At 41.6% G+C, this 17,024-nt stretch overlaps 1 protein-coding gene across 1 annotated transcript in view; it reads left to right on the forward strand.

Annotated features, from left to right (window-relative positions):
• The window catches only part of ARMC9 (armadillo repeat containing 9), a 36,659-nt gene extending 25,056 nt beyond the window's left edge, over positions 1-11,603 (forward strand). Inside the window, exons 6-9 of the mRNA XM_018576528.1 lie at positions 1,312-1,404; positions 4,268-4,292; positions 7,102-7,253; positions 11,493-11,603. Of these exons, the coding sequence (XP_018432030.1) occupies positions 1,312-1,404; positions 4,268-4,292; positions 7,102-7,253; positions 11,493-11,603 (381 nt within the window). The remainder of the gene's footprint in view (positions 1-1,311; positions 1,405-4,267; positions 4,293-7,101; positions 7,254-11,492) is intronic.
• The last annotated feature ends 5,421 nt before the right edge of the window (positions 11,604-17,024 follow it).

The raw sequence follows: 17,024 nt of genomic DNA on the forward strand, positions 1-17,024 counted from the left end.
GATTCTGATGAAGGGGGCTTGCCCCTGAAACGCGTCAATCTTGGCTGACTGCGGCCCAGTGGACGGTGATGTGACCGGAGGCTACCGTGTTGCATAGTCAGGGTGATACCATGTGGGTTAACAGACAGTGTGGCCTCTTGTTTGTCGCTAAAGCCTGATGAAAACGTTTGCTTGTGAGTACATTTATCCCTTGTTTTATTAATCCTAATAAACGATTTTATACACGGAGGTGGCGCTCTGTTGCCTTTTGTTTTCTATATTCGTGGTGGAAGCCAGAGTCTTTAATATATTGCAGTTACCAGTCCTTGGATGAGGTGGCTGCATTAGTTTTCTTTTATTTTGACCTGGTCCTCTTGAAAATAATACCACTCCTGTCCTAGGGTGACTATGCCTACCTATTCCACTGTATCTATAGAGGGAACTTTGGTTGTCACTTAGGCTGGACTACTGGGGGATAGTAGTTTACAGAAGAGTGTTACCATTGCGTGAGCTTTCAGTGCAGCTTGCAGAAAATGAAAAGACGCAATATTTTTGGCAAGATCAGCGGGTATTTTCTGTACTTGCTGAAAACGCTCTTTGCCTGTAAGATGAAAATGAATGCATCCACCACATGTAAGGACTGGTAAGATGCAATATAATAGATTTTTTTCTTGGCTCTGGATATCCTTTATTCTGTTTCTGCAGATGTTTTCTTCAGACGCCTCATGTTTGGGCTGGGCCTAGAATCAAAGGTTGCTCCACAGTAGCGCAGGGATTAATTTAAAGACTAACATAGGCATTTGGTGGCACAGGCAAGGTACCTGCACTTCTGCACTGTTGCCTTGGAAACTATTTTTTTTGTCAGGTTCACGTTAAAAGGACACTTCTGGACTTTATTTTTTAGGCATAGATACAGAAAATTGTCATGCTCATCCACAAACTGAAAGATCAGTATACAGTCTACCAGCTTCTCTTCATTACATGGAGCTAGAAAAAAGAAAAGATGTTTGCTGGATGTGAAAGTGTTGTTAAAAAACAGAGAAATTGCATTAGAGAGTTAAGCATTCCCATGGACTGAGTCATCAAATCGTCTCTTTACTATCTGTGAGGTCACTGATACCGCTTAACTGGAGGAGGGCTTTGTGATGGGGTAAATGTAAGTTTGTGGTAAATTCCAAGCATATAATATTCTACTACTGCTTGTCACTGTCTGAGATTGTCCATGTGGCCCTATATAATTCCCATTGCATCAGCATGGTTGACATTACACTGTGTGATGTGAACTTACAAGCTTGATGTATTTAAAATGTATACATTGTGTCTCGTTTTCAGGATTCCTGGGCTCTTGAGCTGAAATCACGTTTGGAGAAGTTCTTGTCGGTGACCCTTAAAGCTGGGACTGCACCTCGACTCCTTACATTATATGTATCTTTTAAATTGTTTTCGTAAGCTGTGTGATAGTATTTCTGTTCTACCATTATAGTTTTTAATACTGAATCTTAATGACCAATGTAAGTTATGTGTAAATATATATTAACCTGTAAAGAGACCTGTAACCTGTAAAGATAATAGTAAGCATAGCTCCAACTTTTATGATTGCAAGCAATAATGAGGCATTTCTGACATCCTGAAGGGGAGGTACCAAAGGGGTTGGCTACAAATCTTCACCAATTCTACATGATATCATGGTCTATATGTTGTCTAAGATATACTGAAAAGTGTTTGGGCATTTCCTGTAACAACAAAATAACATTCTTCTTAAGTATATATCAGGGGTAGGCAACCTTGACACGCCATTATGCCTCTGCTTCTGGGAGTCATGTCTGTTGCTGTCAGTCTTGCAATGCATCATGGAATGTGTAGATTCACAACAACTGAAGTGCTGAGGTTGCCTACCCCTGGTCTAAATATAGCAAAAATTAAGTGTCAGAAATGTTAGTGCAAGTTCATATCTTATTCTTTGTAAAACGTTCTTGTATATGGGAAAAAATGGCAGCCAGCTGATAAGCTGGTCATAGACATACACGGATAATTGAATTTTTGTGCATGATCCTGCCGTTTTACATTGTTTGCAAGCAAAACTTTTGTTTTAAGCAGGAAAGCTGGGTCACACAAGTATTCCTTTTTAGGCAGTTAATGAGGGACGGGGACCATGCATGCAGTCCTGGTACCAGCTTATTTTGGGGGACATAATAGCAACTGGAAAAAGTTTACGAACTTATCTACTGTAGTTACTTTTTTCCTTTTAGAAGGGAAGTGTGGGGCTGTCTGAGACTACTTGCTAAATAGCAGATCACCTAGATGTCACTTTATTCTACCTAAAGGAGAAGTATTGGGAGAGTAAAATATATTATTTCCAATACTTAGAGCCGGTTTGAGACACTGCAGTTGTCACATGCTGGCTCTATAGATTGAGAGCTGTGCGATCACGTTTCCCTCCAGAGTCTCTGACAGTCACCGTTAACCACAGGGATTCCCCCCTCTCTGTTCTTCAAACACTTATTAGAGGGACAGACAGTGGAGGGGTTCTGGCACAGCTCGCAGTGTCTCTAGAGAGGCAGAGCAAGCTGTCCATCAGGTATCAGGGTGGGTATTGACAATATTGTCAGGACCTTTTCCAGCTGAGGCGCAGCTCTATGATGTCAGCAGATAGGAGGCAGTAGTCCGCTAGATGCTGACTTTGGGTCACAGGAGTACATTAGTAAATTTGCTCCTTTGACCCCAAAGAGGACTTAAGTCAAACAAAAGTATGGCTTTAGTTTTCTAAGTTTTGTTTGTTTGTTTGTTTAGATGTTTGTTTAATGTTCAAGGAGAAGTGTAGGAAGAGTAAAACATACTCTTTCCTCTGCTTAGAGCCAGCATAGGACACTGCAGCTGTCACATGTGGGCTCTATACTGAGAGATGATTGATCATGGATCTGCTGAACGCTCAGCTGTCTCTTCTTCCTGCGGAGAGCACCGTCAGTCACTGCTCCAGGGTTTCCCACCTCTCTGTGTCTCCAGTGCTCAGTGGAGGGACAGATGGGAGGAGGCAGGCATGACTGGCTCTATAGAGGCAGCACCAGCTGTCACTTAGGTAGGTGGGGTGGATCTGCGCTGTCAGCAGATAGCATGCATCTGCTGACTTTGGGTTACCCGAGAATGTTAGCAAAGGTTTGGCTTTACTTCTCTTTTAAAGAGACCCTATCTCTAGACAATGAATTTTAACAAAAATCTTCCCATAAGATTACATGTGTATTTATTATATTATATATGTTGTTAGCTGTAAAAGCTTTTTTGTGTCAACATCCAAAAGGCCTAAGATGATGCTGGGCGCCACCATCTTGGATATGATGTCAGCAGCTCCAGCAGACTAAAGCCGGGTATACACGTTTCGAATTTTAGCCAGTGACCTTGACCTTTTCGACCAGTATCCTTCGGTCAGCTGATCGGAGGAACATATTAAAATAAAATTGTCGGGCAAACAGAGCTAGAAGCCAATGAGCTGCTTACTCTGTTAGGCTATTCTGACAGGGGCTGGAGGCTGCTGTCAGAATACAACGGAAACAGCAGGAGATTCCTTCAATCAACACTCGTAAGCGTTGATGGAGGAATCTGTTCTATTTTCTTTGTTCAGAAAATAGAAGCGTGTATACCCGACTTTAGAGCTCTAAAGTGACACTATAATGTATTCCGTTCCTTTCTTTCCATCAGTTACATAAAAGGTTATGTTGTGAGGTGAGGGGGTAGCAGAGATGCTACCAGAGAGTTAGCACATAGAGTAATTAGACACTCCTAGAAATAAAGAGGGCTCTGACATGTAAGGAGGGAAGAGGTTCTGCTAGAAAATTGACATTTCCTCGTGATTTCCAAATTTGCAAATTAAAAATAAATTATTTATGGATAGAAAAGACACTGCAAGTAAGCATTTAAAATACTTTATTGTCTGTGCTTTTACCTGCAATTCATTTAAGTTTTTGACAGGGTTTCTTTAAAAGCACATTTGGATGGCATTTACAAATATCACTTTCTAGGCGGATTTCATTTTAGACTTGACTTGTATTCATCATGTACAAGCTGTGATGCTTTTGTGTTTTATATTATATGTATTTTAAAATATACCATATGTAGTAATGGAGGGATTGCGTCGACACTCTTTGGCTGAACTTGTGAGATGCTCACAAAGATTAAAAATCATGTTCTGGTCCAACATATACACAAAAACCCCACAGCATGTTTATAACAGAGAAGCGATGTGAATATAAGTGACCTGAACTGTACAGTTTACCTTGACACATTTATCATACAGAAAGAGAGTAACCAATACAACAAAGGTAATCATAATTGCATTGTCATTTTATTGTCATTTCTGATTGTCAACATATGCATCGCTACAAGTATGTTTATAGCTACATTTCTAAGACCTTTAAAAATGATTAAAGGAGAACCATGGGGTCAGTGCTTTTCCCCATAATTCTCCTATGGGTCACGGGAGGACACAAACTAGCGTCCTCCCGTGACCCAAAGCTCAGTATACTGCGAGCTACAGCTCGCGGTATACTGAGACCGCCGCTGGGACGGATCCCTACATTACTGTCTGGATCCACCCAGCTGCGTGATTGACAGCTGGCTCTGCCTATCTAGAGCAGAGCCAGCTGTACCCGCCCCCTCCCCCGTCCGTTCCGCCAGTCAGCGCTGAGTGATTTTCACTCACCTCATAGTTCTCCTTTTGAACTATAATTGTAAGAATTAAGAAAGATGTGCTTTTCTTCTGACAAAGACCACAGTGGGTTAATTTGATATTTTTGTTCTTTGAAGAGTTTTTTAGTTGGTAGTGGGCCATAGTTTGAGTAAATCAACATTTTTGGAGCATATAAAATCGCTATTGGATCATGATTTAAAAATGTATGCTATGATGAAATGGAAGATTTTGACCTGTACTTTTCTTCCACCTTAGTCACGACTATGTTATGAGAATTGACACTTGGGTAACTTAGGTTTGTTTTGTGGATAATATTTCCATAGGCATGTGTGAAACATCAACACTAATTTATTAACTCCCCATAGTCATCTCGATGTTGAACTGTTTCTTATTGTTGGTCATGGGACTAAGTTATTTGTAAAGACAAGTAAACCATGCAAAAAATTTAATAGAGAAGGCCACTTGAAGCTGAAACTTTACTGGTACACTTATATAGATTGGCATTCCCTACTCAGTAGGTACAATATTTCTTACACTTATTCTGCAAGGGTCACATGACAACTCAGAAATGGGTTCCTATCACGGGTTTAACACCCTGGTCTTCAAATGGTTAAGTGTGTCTATTTGTCTTAATTGACTTTTAATTATTGCAATTCAATATTAATATCAAGTTCATACAGAGTTTATTTTATGATATGGTATAGAATGAGGTATGGCATTAGTTAGACCTATTTTTAATAGCAACTCTCAAGCACCCAGAAACTGCATTTATCTGGAAGCTTCCAGTCCAGCCGTTGCAATTAAATTCAAGCGATTGGGTGTCTCTAGAGACGCCCAATCGCTTGTATTCGCAGCAGCTGTCACTGCTATTGCCAGTCACGAGATCCGCTGGGACCGACACGGCTGCTCTGTGACAGGAGATCAAAGGGAGCTCTGTACACAATCTCCCTCTGATCTCCAGTCCTGGAATGCAGGAAGTGATGTATATTACATCACTTCCGCATACTGATGTCACTCTCCAGCGGTTCTAGGTGACATTAGGGGTCTTGGAGACCCCTGATGTCTCCATAAAGAGGACCTGTCATATAAATTGCCTATCACATAAGGGGCTTCTTAGCCCCCCATGTGATGGCAATAAAGTTAAGTGTTAAAAAAAGAGTAATAAAAAATGAAAGATGCATAAAAGAAACTAAACTTTTTTTAAGTCCCCCGCCCCCCACATACACACGCAAACATGCGTCGGGTGCGCCTAACTGCAAAAACGACAATTGTGCCGCACATATTACATATCGCCGTGAGCGTCGGAATGAGAGCAATAATTTTAGGGCCATCAATCACTGATGACACTAAACTGATGAGCAGTAAAAGCGTTTAAAGCACCACCTATGGCCAATTTTCGGTGTGGTCATTTTTTGCGATTGTGCGGCCACACGCAATTTTAAGGCTTGACATGTTTGGTGTCTATTTACCCGACTTGACCAGCAAACATTTTATATACTCTCTTTCAATCCTTTAAAATAATGTTATGCTGTTGGCACACACAGCTAAAGAGGCAATCGTTTATTATGATACAAATTGACATGATTCAAGCTAGTCTCTTCTATCCATGAACATATTGGACAACATGTGTCTCCTATGTATTTCACATACAGGTGAAACTCGAATAATTAGAATATCGTGCAAAGTTCATTTATTTCACTAATGCAACTTAAAAGGTGAAACTAATATATGAGATAGACTCATTACATGCAAAGCAAGATAGTTCAAGCCGTGATTTGTCATAATTGTGATGATTATGGCTTACAGCTCATGAAAACCCCCAAGAACCCCAAATCCACAACCTCAAAAGAGTAGATTATTACATGCAATCAATAAAACAAGGATTGTACATAGAACAATATCGGACCTCTGAAAAGTACAAGCATGCATATGTACTCAGTACTTGGTTTGGACCCCTTTTGCAGCACTTACTGCAATTACTTTTGCACGATATTCTAATTATTCGAGTTTCACCTGTAAATACTTGGCTAGTGAGCCATGTAAACCTTATGATAAAGGCATTTTTTTTCCTCATATTCCTCAGTGAAATTATATGAAAAACAAAACATTTTGCTACTTATTTAGTGCTGGGGCTCAAGCAGCAAGATTTTGTTAGATAGATTAGCTACCAAGCATGGTGACTGATGATTTCTTCATGCCTATAGAGTAGTGCTCAGCCACCTTTTAACTTGACTGTCTCAGTTTTGGTGGCTGGGATTCCATCGAAAGAACTTTGCCATGGGATCTTCAAACAATGCTAGATGACTTCCTTGCTTCCATGTAGCTGCTTTATGAATTTTGGGTGGGCTTATTCCTTCAGCTCCTGTATGATATAATGCCTTTTTTTTATGATTCTCTTGTTTCAGAAACAAAACATAGCTTAACTGTTTGTTTTTGTACAGATTTACAATCACAGCAGCAGTTGTTGGAGGCTGAGCAGAGAGCTATCACCTACATGAAGCGGTTTAATAAGATGCAGTCTGACTACCATAATCTGATTGGTGTCACAGCTGAGCTTGTTGATTCTCTGGAGGCAACCATCAATGGAAAGCTGGTAAGAAATTATAGCGTTTGTAACATTGAGGGGAATGCTGCTTAGATTGCAGGATAAGGTTAATTTACTGCTTGCAGATTTAACGTATTTACAGACATGAGAAGGTGGCTGGAAAATTCAGACCCGTCTCTGTCCCTCCAGTGAGCGCTGGAGCATGAGTGAGGGGAAGGGAGAAATCCCTACAGAGAGGTGTAACCGCACTTTGCAGGGAAAGGCGTGAGCCGTTTGTGATTGCTCAGCTCTCGATACATAGTCAGTGTGTGACAGCTGCAGTGTCCCACACCGGCTTTAGTATTTGGAAGAGTAAATGTTACTATCCCAATATTTCTCTCTTTGGGTATGTTCACACCATATGCAGTGCGTTCCGGCCGGAACGCATCGCATTGCATCCGGCTCACTATTTCGTGTGGCTGAAGGGGGCGTGGCGGGCCATTGAAGTGAATGGCACCGTAGCCACGCCCTTCGGCCCGCACGGGATCGCAGGGCACATTGTGCCTGCGGTCTGGTGCGGTCAAAATGCTGCAAGCACCGGACCGCAGGCACAATGTCAAAAATAGAGCAGCATTTTGATCGCACCAGACCGCAGGCACAATGTGCCCTGCGATCCCGTGCGGGCAATCGCATTGCGGCCCGATGGCGTGGCTATGGTGCCATTCACTTCAATGGCCCGCCACGCCCTCTCCAGCCCCATGAAATAGTGAGCTGGCCGCAATGCGATGCATTGTGTTCCGGGCGGAATCGGGCCGGAACGCACTGCATATGGTGTGAACGTACCTTTTATGCTAATCATGCACAGCTAGATTTTCCTTGGTTCAGGCCGCAACCAAACATAGAAATATATCAATTCCCCCATCCACACTAAACGGTATATATACGGGAATGTCCCCAAAAGAATTTCCCTAAAGGTGTCAATTTTTCTAAATGTTACGTCTGTGGGGAGGCAGTTTCTCTTCAGTCCAGCCAAGACCAACTTTTCGGCATCAGCAGTTCCATGGCTTGTGTTGTCACCCTAGTACAGGAAGTATATTACGAGCAGAATCAACAGATAATAATTAAATGGAAAAGAGTCTATAAAAATAAACCGAATTCAGCCATGACAGGTAAGCTACAGTAGTTTCAATAGTTATTCTTGGGTTTAGATCCACTTTTACATGGCAACCATAGTTTGTAGCAATCATGCTGGTTTCTCCTAGTTCTTCCACCAGGTGGCATGCTAAAGCTGCTTTTTTTTTTTAATTACTCTAAAGTTTTGAAGACTGAAATGACATCCAGCAGATGGCGCAGATTTCTAAAGCAGTATCCATGGTTTTTGATAATGTTGCAGCAGATGCTGTCGTCAGCTAGGAAACTGTTACCTATGCTAATCTATTCCTACTGAGAGATTTAACCACATGGCAGTCCCCTAAACGGCAGCACACTGAAATGCATATGCTTCTTATGTGATTGTCAGCAAGTAGTCAAATCACGTAGTATCAAGAGATTAAAATCGCTTCTATAGCCTAAATCAAAGGCAGTTCCCTTCTGCTTTGCTAGTTTGTCTCTATAATCAGTCAGATTTTGGTGAGCAGGAGAAAAGGTGGGTAGGAATATTTTGGCATTTGAGGAGTGGGACCATACTGCTTATGGGTTTATAAACCATAAAGCTGGCCATACACTAGAAGATTTCCGAACGAAAGATTTTTCTTTACCAAACAGTAATGCAATCAGACACTAGGCCGAATGTCAAACGAAATTTCGTTTTATTTTAACGTTTGGTTTTGGAATGAATGGAGTTTCCTAAACAAAACCACGTTCACAGTTAGAATTTCATTCGTTTGAGAAAAATGTTACATTCTGCTCCTTCGATCTTTTTTGTTGTTTTTGTTTTGTTACTACGGTTGGATTCGATTGTCAATTTGACCCCATCAACTTGTACAAAAGATCTTTTGATTGACTTTCTCTTAAAGTGTTTTCGAAAATCTAAGCAGTGTACGGCCAGCTTTAGCGTCTCTTTTAAAATGGATGTCCAGGCAAAACGTTTCGTTTTTTTTTAACGTTTTGAACAGTGTGGAAGGGTTTAGAACCCCTATCAGGTTTGTACTGCTGGGTCTCTGTTATAAAGATAATAGAAAAACGTCACCAGCACACCGCAAGTTGAAAAAGCAAAATGTTCATTTATTGCCAATAGCTGTATCTCATTGGCAAGCGCTTTTGGGGCCACCCAGGGCCCCCTTCATCAGGCTTAAGGTGCCACAGACCTGACAACTGATGACCGCAATGCTGAACGGGCAGTGTGCGCGTGTGTGGCATACCACACACCCGCCGACAATCGTACGATTCTCGGCGGATTTTCGAACATGTTCCTAAGATAAACACAGTAGAAACGGTCGCACGCCTTCCACACACCTTGCGATAATCGTATGATCGCGGGATTTCCTGCGATTATCGTACGATTATCGCAAGGTGTGTGGGCACCTTTTAGAGATTGTGGGAATCCCGGTAAGCAGTGCGGCATGGTTCCTGTTTCTGTCTACTCTGTTTATAAAGATAACCCCTAACTTCCTGTTCTGCTGACAAAGGTTTCTGCAGACAGTTTCCTATAGCAACATAGATCAAAACTTTTTTTTTGTCAGAGTAGGAAAAGGCTAGTATCCCTGTCTCCTTTTTTCATGTCTCTGTTCTTGTCTACTTCCTGGATAAACCTTTGTCAGTGGAGCAGAAAGTGAAGGAAAATGTGTCTAATGACATCCCAGATAGCAGTTAAAACCTGAGGGGTTCTAGCCCTTCTCTGCTCTGTGCAGAATTTTAAAAAGTTTTGACTTCCCATTCATTTTAAAGTCAAAAGGTTGTTAAGTTATTTCTGATGCTGATTAAATGACTTACATTGGATGCTGCTCCTTGATGATGAGTTACCTGCAGATTCATCTGGTCCCCTAAGCGCTGGTCCAGACATCCTGTTTTAAGGTGGCTTCTTTCCCTTTCCCTAGTCCTATGGAGCCACCCCTGTGTGTGCTAGTAAGCTTTGTGTATCTTTACAAACTCAGGAGCCCAGCTGATTCTGCAGGAAACTAAAACTTTTAAACATCAAGAAGCAGCATCCATTGTAAGTGATGTAATCAGCTTCTAAAATGGATTACAAATCTGTTGACTTTAATAAAGGGAAAAGGGATTAAGGAGGAAAAAATAAGTCTTGATTCTTGTAAAACACTAAGGGGCCTGTTCACACATTTGCACTGTGGTAATGCACTGTAAAATATGTATTTTACAATGTGTTTCTACAATCGCACAGCAACGCTTGTACCACAGTGCAGTGCATTTTGTAGCTATTTATCTTTAATAATGCCCCAATGCACTGAGAGCGCTCATGTGTGTGGTTATGCTCTACAGCACAAAAATGTGAAGGATCTGAGTGTTACGGTGCATTGTGGCATACAGCATCTTTAGTGTGTTTGTGGTCCATTCAAAATGAATGGGCTTTTTAACACAGTGCATCACTGCAATATACAGGTGTGAACTGATCAGTGCACGGTATCGTACAATACACCGACCGTGCATGTATTACATTGCGGCAGGTGCTTTGCATTGCCATTTATTTGAATGGCACCCCAAACGCACCTCCTGGCCGCAATGCGATTGACAGCCGTAACACGTGGTATTGTGATGCCATGCATTGTGGTGCATTTGAAAAAAATTGTGCACAGTAGGCATGTTGTACAGTACTGTGTGTTAGTTGCTGCTTGGCGGGAACCTACAGATGCCAGGACCTACCCAACCAATGATCGCAGAGAAGGTCCCCAATGTAATTGGTTGCTATGACCACCCAGCAGTCCTAGCAACCAATGATTGCAGAGGAGAACTTTTGATTTTATTGATTGCTAGGATGCCAGCTGTCCTAACAACCAAGGACCCAAAAGAAACGCGGTCCCAACATGGACCGATCACCGACCTGCGCTGGGCTATGGCTTGCAGTGGATGCGCATCCACTGTCAGCCCGCCATAACAGAGTGCTGGACAACCGCAGACCAAGAGCCGGATACGGCATGCGTGATGTCAAATGCCTAGGTCTGCCTGAGAGGGTGCGTATTTTAAAGACCTTTATGTGTTAGATTTTACAGCAAGCAATTTTGTTGTGCACAACTGACCACATATAAGAAAGTATTAAGACATATTATAATGCATTGTTGTTAGACCAGTATGATTTGACTTGCATTACATTAACTTCCTGTTTCACAATTGTGCCATATACCATCTATATTTTAGATAACTCCAGAGTACCTGCAGAATGTGTGTGTACGACTTTTTCACAGCCAGATGAGACAAAGTGCTGCACAGAGCATTGACTTTACCCGACCTGGCACTGTAAGTACCTAAAGTGGAACTAAACGGTATCACCTTTTTATTTTACACCTTTGTTTCCAGTGGCCTTCTTTTTATATTGCAAGTAAATGAACTACTATGAATTGTTACTTGTCCCAGTTTCATTATGGTGTTTATTTTAAACATTTCCAGTGAAAGCATTTTGCAACATAGTTCTGATGGCCAGGACCCCTACATGGTTCGGGTTTATGTAATTAACAGACAATTCATTTAGTGAACCTAAAATTATTCTGTCTGTCCTAAAACATTTGGCTAGTATTTATGACTTAAACTGAGGTAGGGACAGCTCTTGTCTATATAATTAGCAAGGTTTACCACCTTATCAAGAACCCCTGTTAAAAGGACAGTTACAGCTCTGGTACACAAACCAACAGTTTACCCTTTCTGACAGGATAGGAAATATTTGAGTTAGAAGGCATTACAGAAAATCATAATGGCTTTGGACCAGTTTTGCTTCTTTCTTTATGTTTGGATTGTTGAATTGATCAGCTACTAAGATAAACTATTTTACTTTTGGAAATAAACATTTAAAGGAGAACTATGAGGTGAGTGCTTTTCACTCACCTCGTAGTTCTAGCCGACCTGTGACAATGAGACTGTCACAGGTCGGCTCAGTAGATCAGGAGGTGAGCGAACACATACCGGCGTTCGCTCACCTCTCGATCCTGTCACGGCTCTCTGCCATGATAGGGGAGGGGCTGGATTCCCCCCTCCCCGCTCCGATCTGCCAGCGCTGACTGGCGGATCGGAGGGAGGAGGGGGCGGGTACAGCTGGCTCTGCCTCTAGATAGGCAGAGCCAGCTGTCAGTCACGCAGCTGGGCGGATCCCGGCACAATTGTCGGGATCCACTTCAGCTGCGGCGTCTCAGTATACCGCGAGCAGTAGCTCGCGTTATACTGCGGCGTCTCAGTATACCGCGAGCTACAGCTCGTGGTATACTGAGCCTAGGGTGACGGGAGGACGCTAGTTTGTGTCCTCCCGTTACCCTAAGGAGAACTATGGGGAAAAGCCTTAACCCCATAGTTCTCCTTTAATAAAGTTGGTACCCATGACACTGGTTTCACAAGGCAATATCAGTTTTCCAATAGCAGCACATTTTTTTTTCTTTGTGGGGAATAAGTCACTCCTTTAACACATTGACGTTACATCACGTCACGCCGTATAATCCTAGCTTTAGCACTTAAGATTAGCCTGGTAAGCACTGATGTATGGATTATTCATACACTGTTTTTCAGTTTTATTATTTCACATAAAATATTATGTTTAAAGATTTTTTTTATTTTTAATCTTGAATCTAACAAATAAAGAAAAGTAATGTAATAAAAAGAAAAAAATTCAATACGTTCCCATCAAAGTGATCCTGTTGAAAAAATTAAAAATGAGCAAAAAAGATTTCCCTGGATATCAGAGATGTTATACTCTACCTGTCACCTTCTGTCCTGCCACCCACACTGCAGGATGTGTCAACCTCTTTAAGGGTTACAGTAGCCAGAGAATCTCTTTTTTGTGGATAGAGTAGGGGAGGGTTAAAATGGGTATCAGTTGTTGTTTTTTTTGCCATCTGTGTCTCTCTAGGGATATTTCACTTTATTTTCTGCTATTTTTCCCTGACTTTGAATCAATTTTCTCGTCCTTAGCAGTGGGTATTTTTTTTTGGTCCGTGCTACTGAGAGTTGTCCTGTATTGTGTTCACTGGAGATCCTCCCTCTAGTGGCCATAAACAGCACTGCCTTCTAAAATAAAAGCCCTTTCTTTTTCCTTTAAAAAAAAAAAAAATCTAGTATAAAACATTTTAGTGTTATCAGTCTCTATATTACTTTATACTGCATAGACAAGAGCTCAAAGACAACCCGTTGGTGTCTAATCCTTTGCATTACTAGCTGGTTAAGCTGGCCGAGCAGGCCCTTTGAAATAAATGATGAACACGCGGAAATGCACCATAGAAAAATGTATATTCTTAAAGCTAATCTCTGGGATAAGCAAATATTGTATAAATACAAGAGATGTGTATTCTTTTTTTTTTTTTAAATCTCTTTATTCAATTTTTAACAATTTATACAAACAAACAAAGATCAAAAGCTCACGGTCCTTATAATTGAAGAATTTTATGCTAAATGGCCGAGGGAATTTTCCAGGAGGTAACGATGTAGTAGGGATTCGATGCGCTCTCTCTATTGCAAACATTGATGAAAAAAAGTCCACTCCAAAAGTATCCAGCAGCCATTTTTCAATAAACACTGTAGGATTCCTCCCTTCTGCTTGTTCTGGCAGCCCCAGAAGGCGCACATTATTTCTTCTTAGACGGTTTTCCATATCCTCCAACCGAGAGGAATATACTGATAGATCAGCGTTAACAGACCGCATGTCTTTGCGTAATGGGGTAACCTCATCCTCCAGCATACCCACTCTCCCCTCCACAGCTGCAGTACGCTCTCTTATTTTTTTGTAAGTCATGTCTCAGAATCACCATGTCTTCTCTAAGACCTTGAACTTGACCAGTAAGAATAGATAATGTAGAGCCACAGTCCTGCACTGCATTATACACATCCTTTAATGTTGGTTCCCCCTCTGGCTGCATAGTAGATTGCAGAGCATTTTCAGCGCCCACACTGTCCTGTATATTCACAGTACCTGCAGTAGCTGAATCTTGCTGCCGGGGGTCTAACCCCCCATCCTTACTTGCTGAAGACTCCATCATGCCCCCATCCCCCTCCGTTTGCACATGAGGGAGATTACTTGTTTTATGTTTCTGGTCTTTCGCTTCTTAACTTGGAGTACTACGGGCAAAGCGTTCCAACTTACATGCAGCCTCCTTCTGCCTTTTCTTTTTCTCTCACCGCACGCTGAGTGTTTAAGCTGACACCGTCGTGAAACGATCGATCCGAGATAGCTTGACCCTCTTTATTTTTCCTTGTCATCTTGCTCTTACACTTTCCAATTTACTGCCGGACAGATCTCTGAATCACCCTGCCGCCAGTATCGTTAAAGCCGGGGAGTAAAGAAAAGGTCAATGCCCTCTATGCTGATTAATAGCAGCTAATCGGCAGGGAAGAGCTATCCCAGCGTCTTCCTACATCGGCTTGCGGTCACGCCCCCACAACAATAACAATCAGTATTTGGGAGATGTGTATTCTTAGTTGTATCTTGTGTGCTTTGTGTATTTCTTCCAGATCTGTGCAATAATCTACTGTGAAATAAAGACCAGTCACTGCTCTTGGTCTCCCCTTGTGCAGGGTCACTGGTCTTCTCTCCACTCCCTCTGTAGTTTTCTGTTCTCTGTGGGTCTGCAGTACCACTCCCACAGCTGTGCTTTTTGCGCAGGTTATGTGCACCACAGTAATGAGATCACTGCTACTTTTATGTGGTAATAATGGTAACTGCATGTGGTGTGAAAAAAGTGGATTTATATCATTTGTGGCTATTGAGGAATATATTTAAATTACATTTTTTTGTGCCCGCAATTCAGCTTTAAGCGTTTTTCCTCACTTTGGATAACAAATACACAAAGGTGTGCATCAGCACACTCGGAACACATGCATAATACTTTAAAACACTTAAGTGTAAATAAATGGGCCCTAAAACGCCTATGAACACACCAGGGACGTGCGGTCAGGGGAGGCAGGTTTAGAATTACGGAGGAAAAAGCTGTCGGCTTCATGTCTGAAGATGACAGCTTTTTCTCCATTCAGATCGGCATCTAACGGGTTACACAGCAGGGAAATCCTCCCCGCTGTGGAACCTGTCACGGAGCCTCAGCGGTGAGGAGCAAGTGAGGGACAGGGAGGCTCCTCCCTTACTCCTCTACACTAGCTTGTGACAGGGTGGGGCTTCGGCCGGCATGAGGCGGAGCTTTGGGGGGAAAAGGGGGGATCTTTGGCCGGCTTGGGGCCTGGCTGGGGAGTTCCTCCCCCAGAGTAAGAGGTACCGCACGTCACTGGAACACACTATAAAAAGTGCATTCTTGCATGAAGGGGTGAAAACGCATGTAGTAATGCACATCATAAATAAAGGTTTTTGAATAGACATTGGCTTTTACAATTACCTCAGACTTTTATAAGAGAAATGTCTGATTTTCATTATTTCTCTACATTTTTATTCTGGAATTGAAGTAAGCTGTACTATACATAACCAAGAGCTACCAGCTCCTGTTAGCTCAAAGCCAATGGCCTTTCTGTTCTGTACATCTAGGCGCTTTTTTATGTATAGCTCACTCAGATGAGCAGTGTCATTTAAAACGCAGCTCCAGAAAGAATTGGCAAAGCCATACGGCACTCTGAATCTCTTTTGCACAGTGAAGAGCGGTGCAAGTGTTTATAAATAACCCCCTTGGTGTCCTACTTCAGGCAAAAATCTCTGTTCTGGCTTACTTTCCTGCTGTGTTTTACAGCGGCCCTGAGTTTTCCCATCACTTTTCATTGGCTTTGTGAAGGTGGAATGTACCTACGATCCACAGTGGGTTTCTGAAGGTGGATTTTGTCATCTGAAGAAGACCTAACACTTTTGTGTACACTTTAAACAAATTTTTTTGGAGAGAATCCTCTACCAGTCAGCAGTGGAGTGAAGGAGAAGTGTAATTTTCCAGTTTCTTCCTGAAACTACAAAACCTCTTTTGATTGTGCACCTTTTTTTTTTTTTTATATATCAACTATATTCAATGTATTATAACTAAACCTTGGCTTGGACTTAGAGGAGGCTACAAAAATAGCACCTTCTCAGCCACGTTTTTCAGTTACTGCTTAGTGGTGATGCTATTACTGGGGGTTACTCTTTTACCAACACTGCAGCTTCCCACGACACCTTTTTTTTTTTTTTTATATATCAACTATATTCAATGTATTATAACTAAACCTTGGCTTGGACTTAGAGGAGGCTACAAAAATAGCACCTTCTCAGCCACGTTTTTCAGTTACTGCTTAGTGGTGATGCTATTACTGGGGGTTACTCTTTTACCAACACTGCAGCTTCCCACGCTGACAATAAAAAGGATCAAAAAGAAAGACGTCACACTGGCCAATTCGCAGAGTCCATAAAATGTTTAATATTTAAAATTTGGTTAGATCAATAAAGCTATCAACGTTTTTCACAGATAAAACACATCTCCCTTTTCCAGGGCTACAAGACAAAGCTGTTTAAGCTGCAACATCTTATTTTGATGTATAAAAATCCAAATCACTATTAATATGATATATAAGATATCATGGATTACATAATTCATAATCTGTGTACTATACACTGTGGGGAGTTCTTATCAATTCACCATGGACTATAATCAGGGAACATCAAATAGGTGGTGTTAGGGATGACAGGTTTTTGGTACAGCAGATAAAATAATAAATCAATAAAACTATATCTTAAAAACAATTTATACCTTAGAACAGGGGTGCCCACATTTTTTTGTGTTAAGATCTACTTTT

Source organism: Nanorana parkeri, unplaced genomic scaffold (genome assembly GCF_000935625.1).
Source record: "Nanorana parkeri isolate BGI_ZX_2015 unplaced genomic scaffold, ASM93562v1 scaffold69, whole genome shotgun sequence".
NCBI classification, from domain to species: domain Eukaryota; kingdom Metazoa; phylum Chordata; class Amphibia; order Anura; family Dicroglossidae; genus Nanorana; species Nanorana parkeri.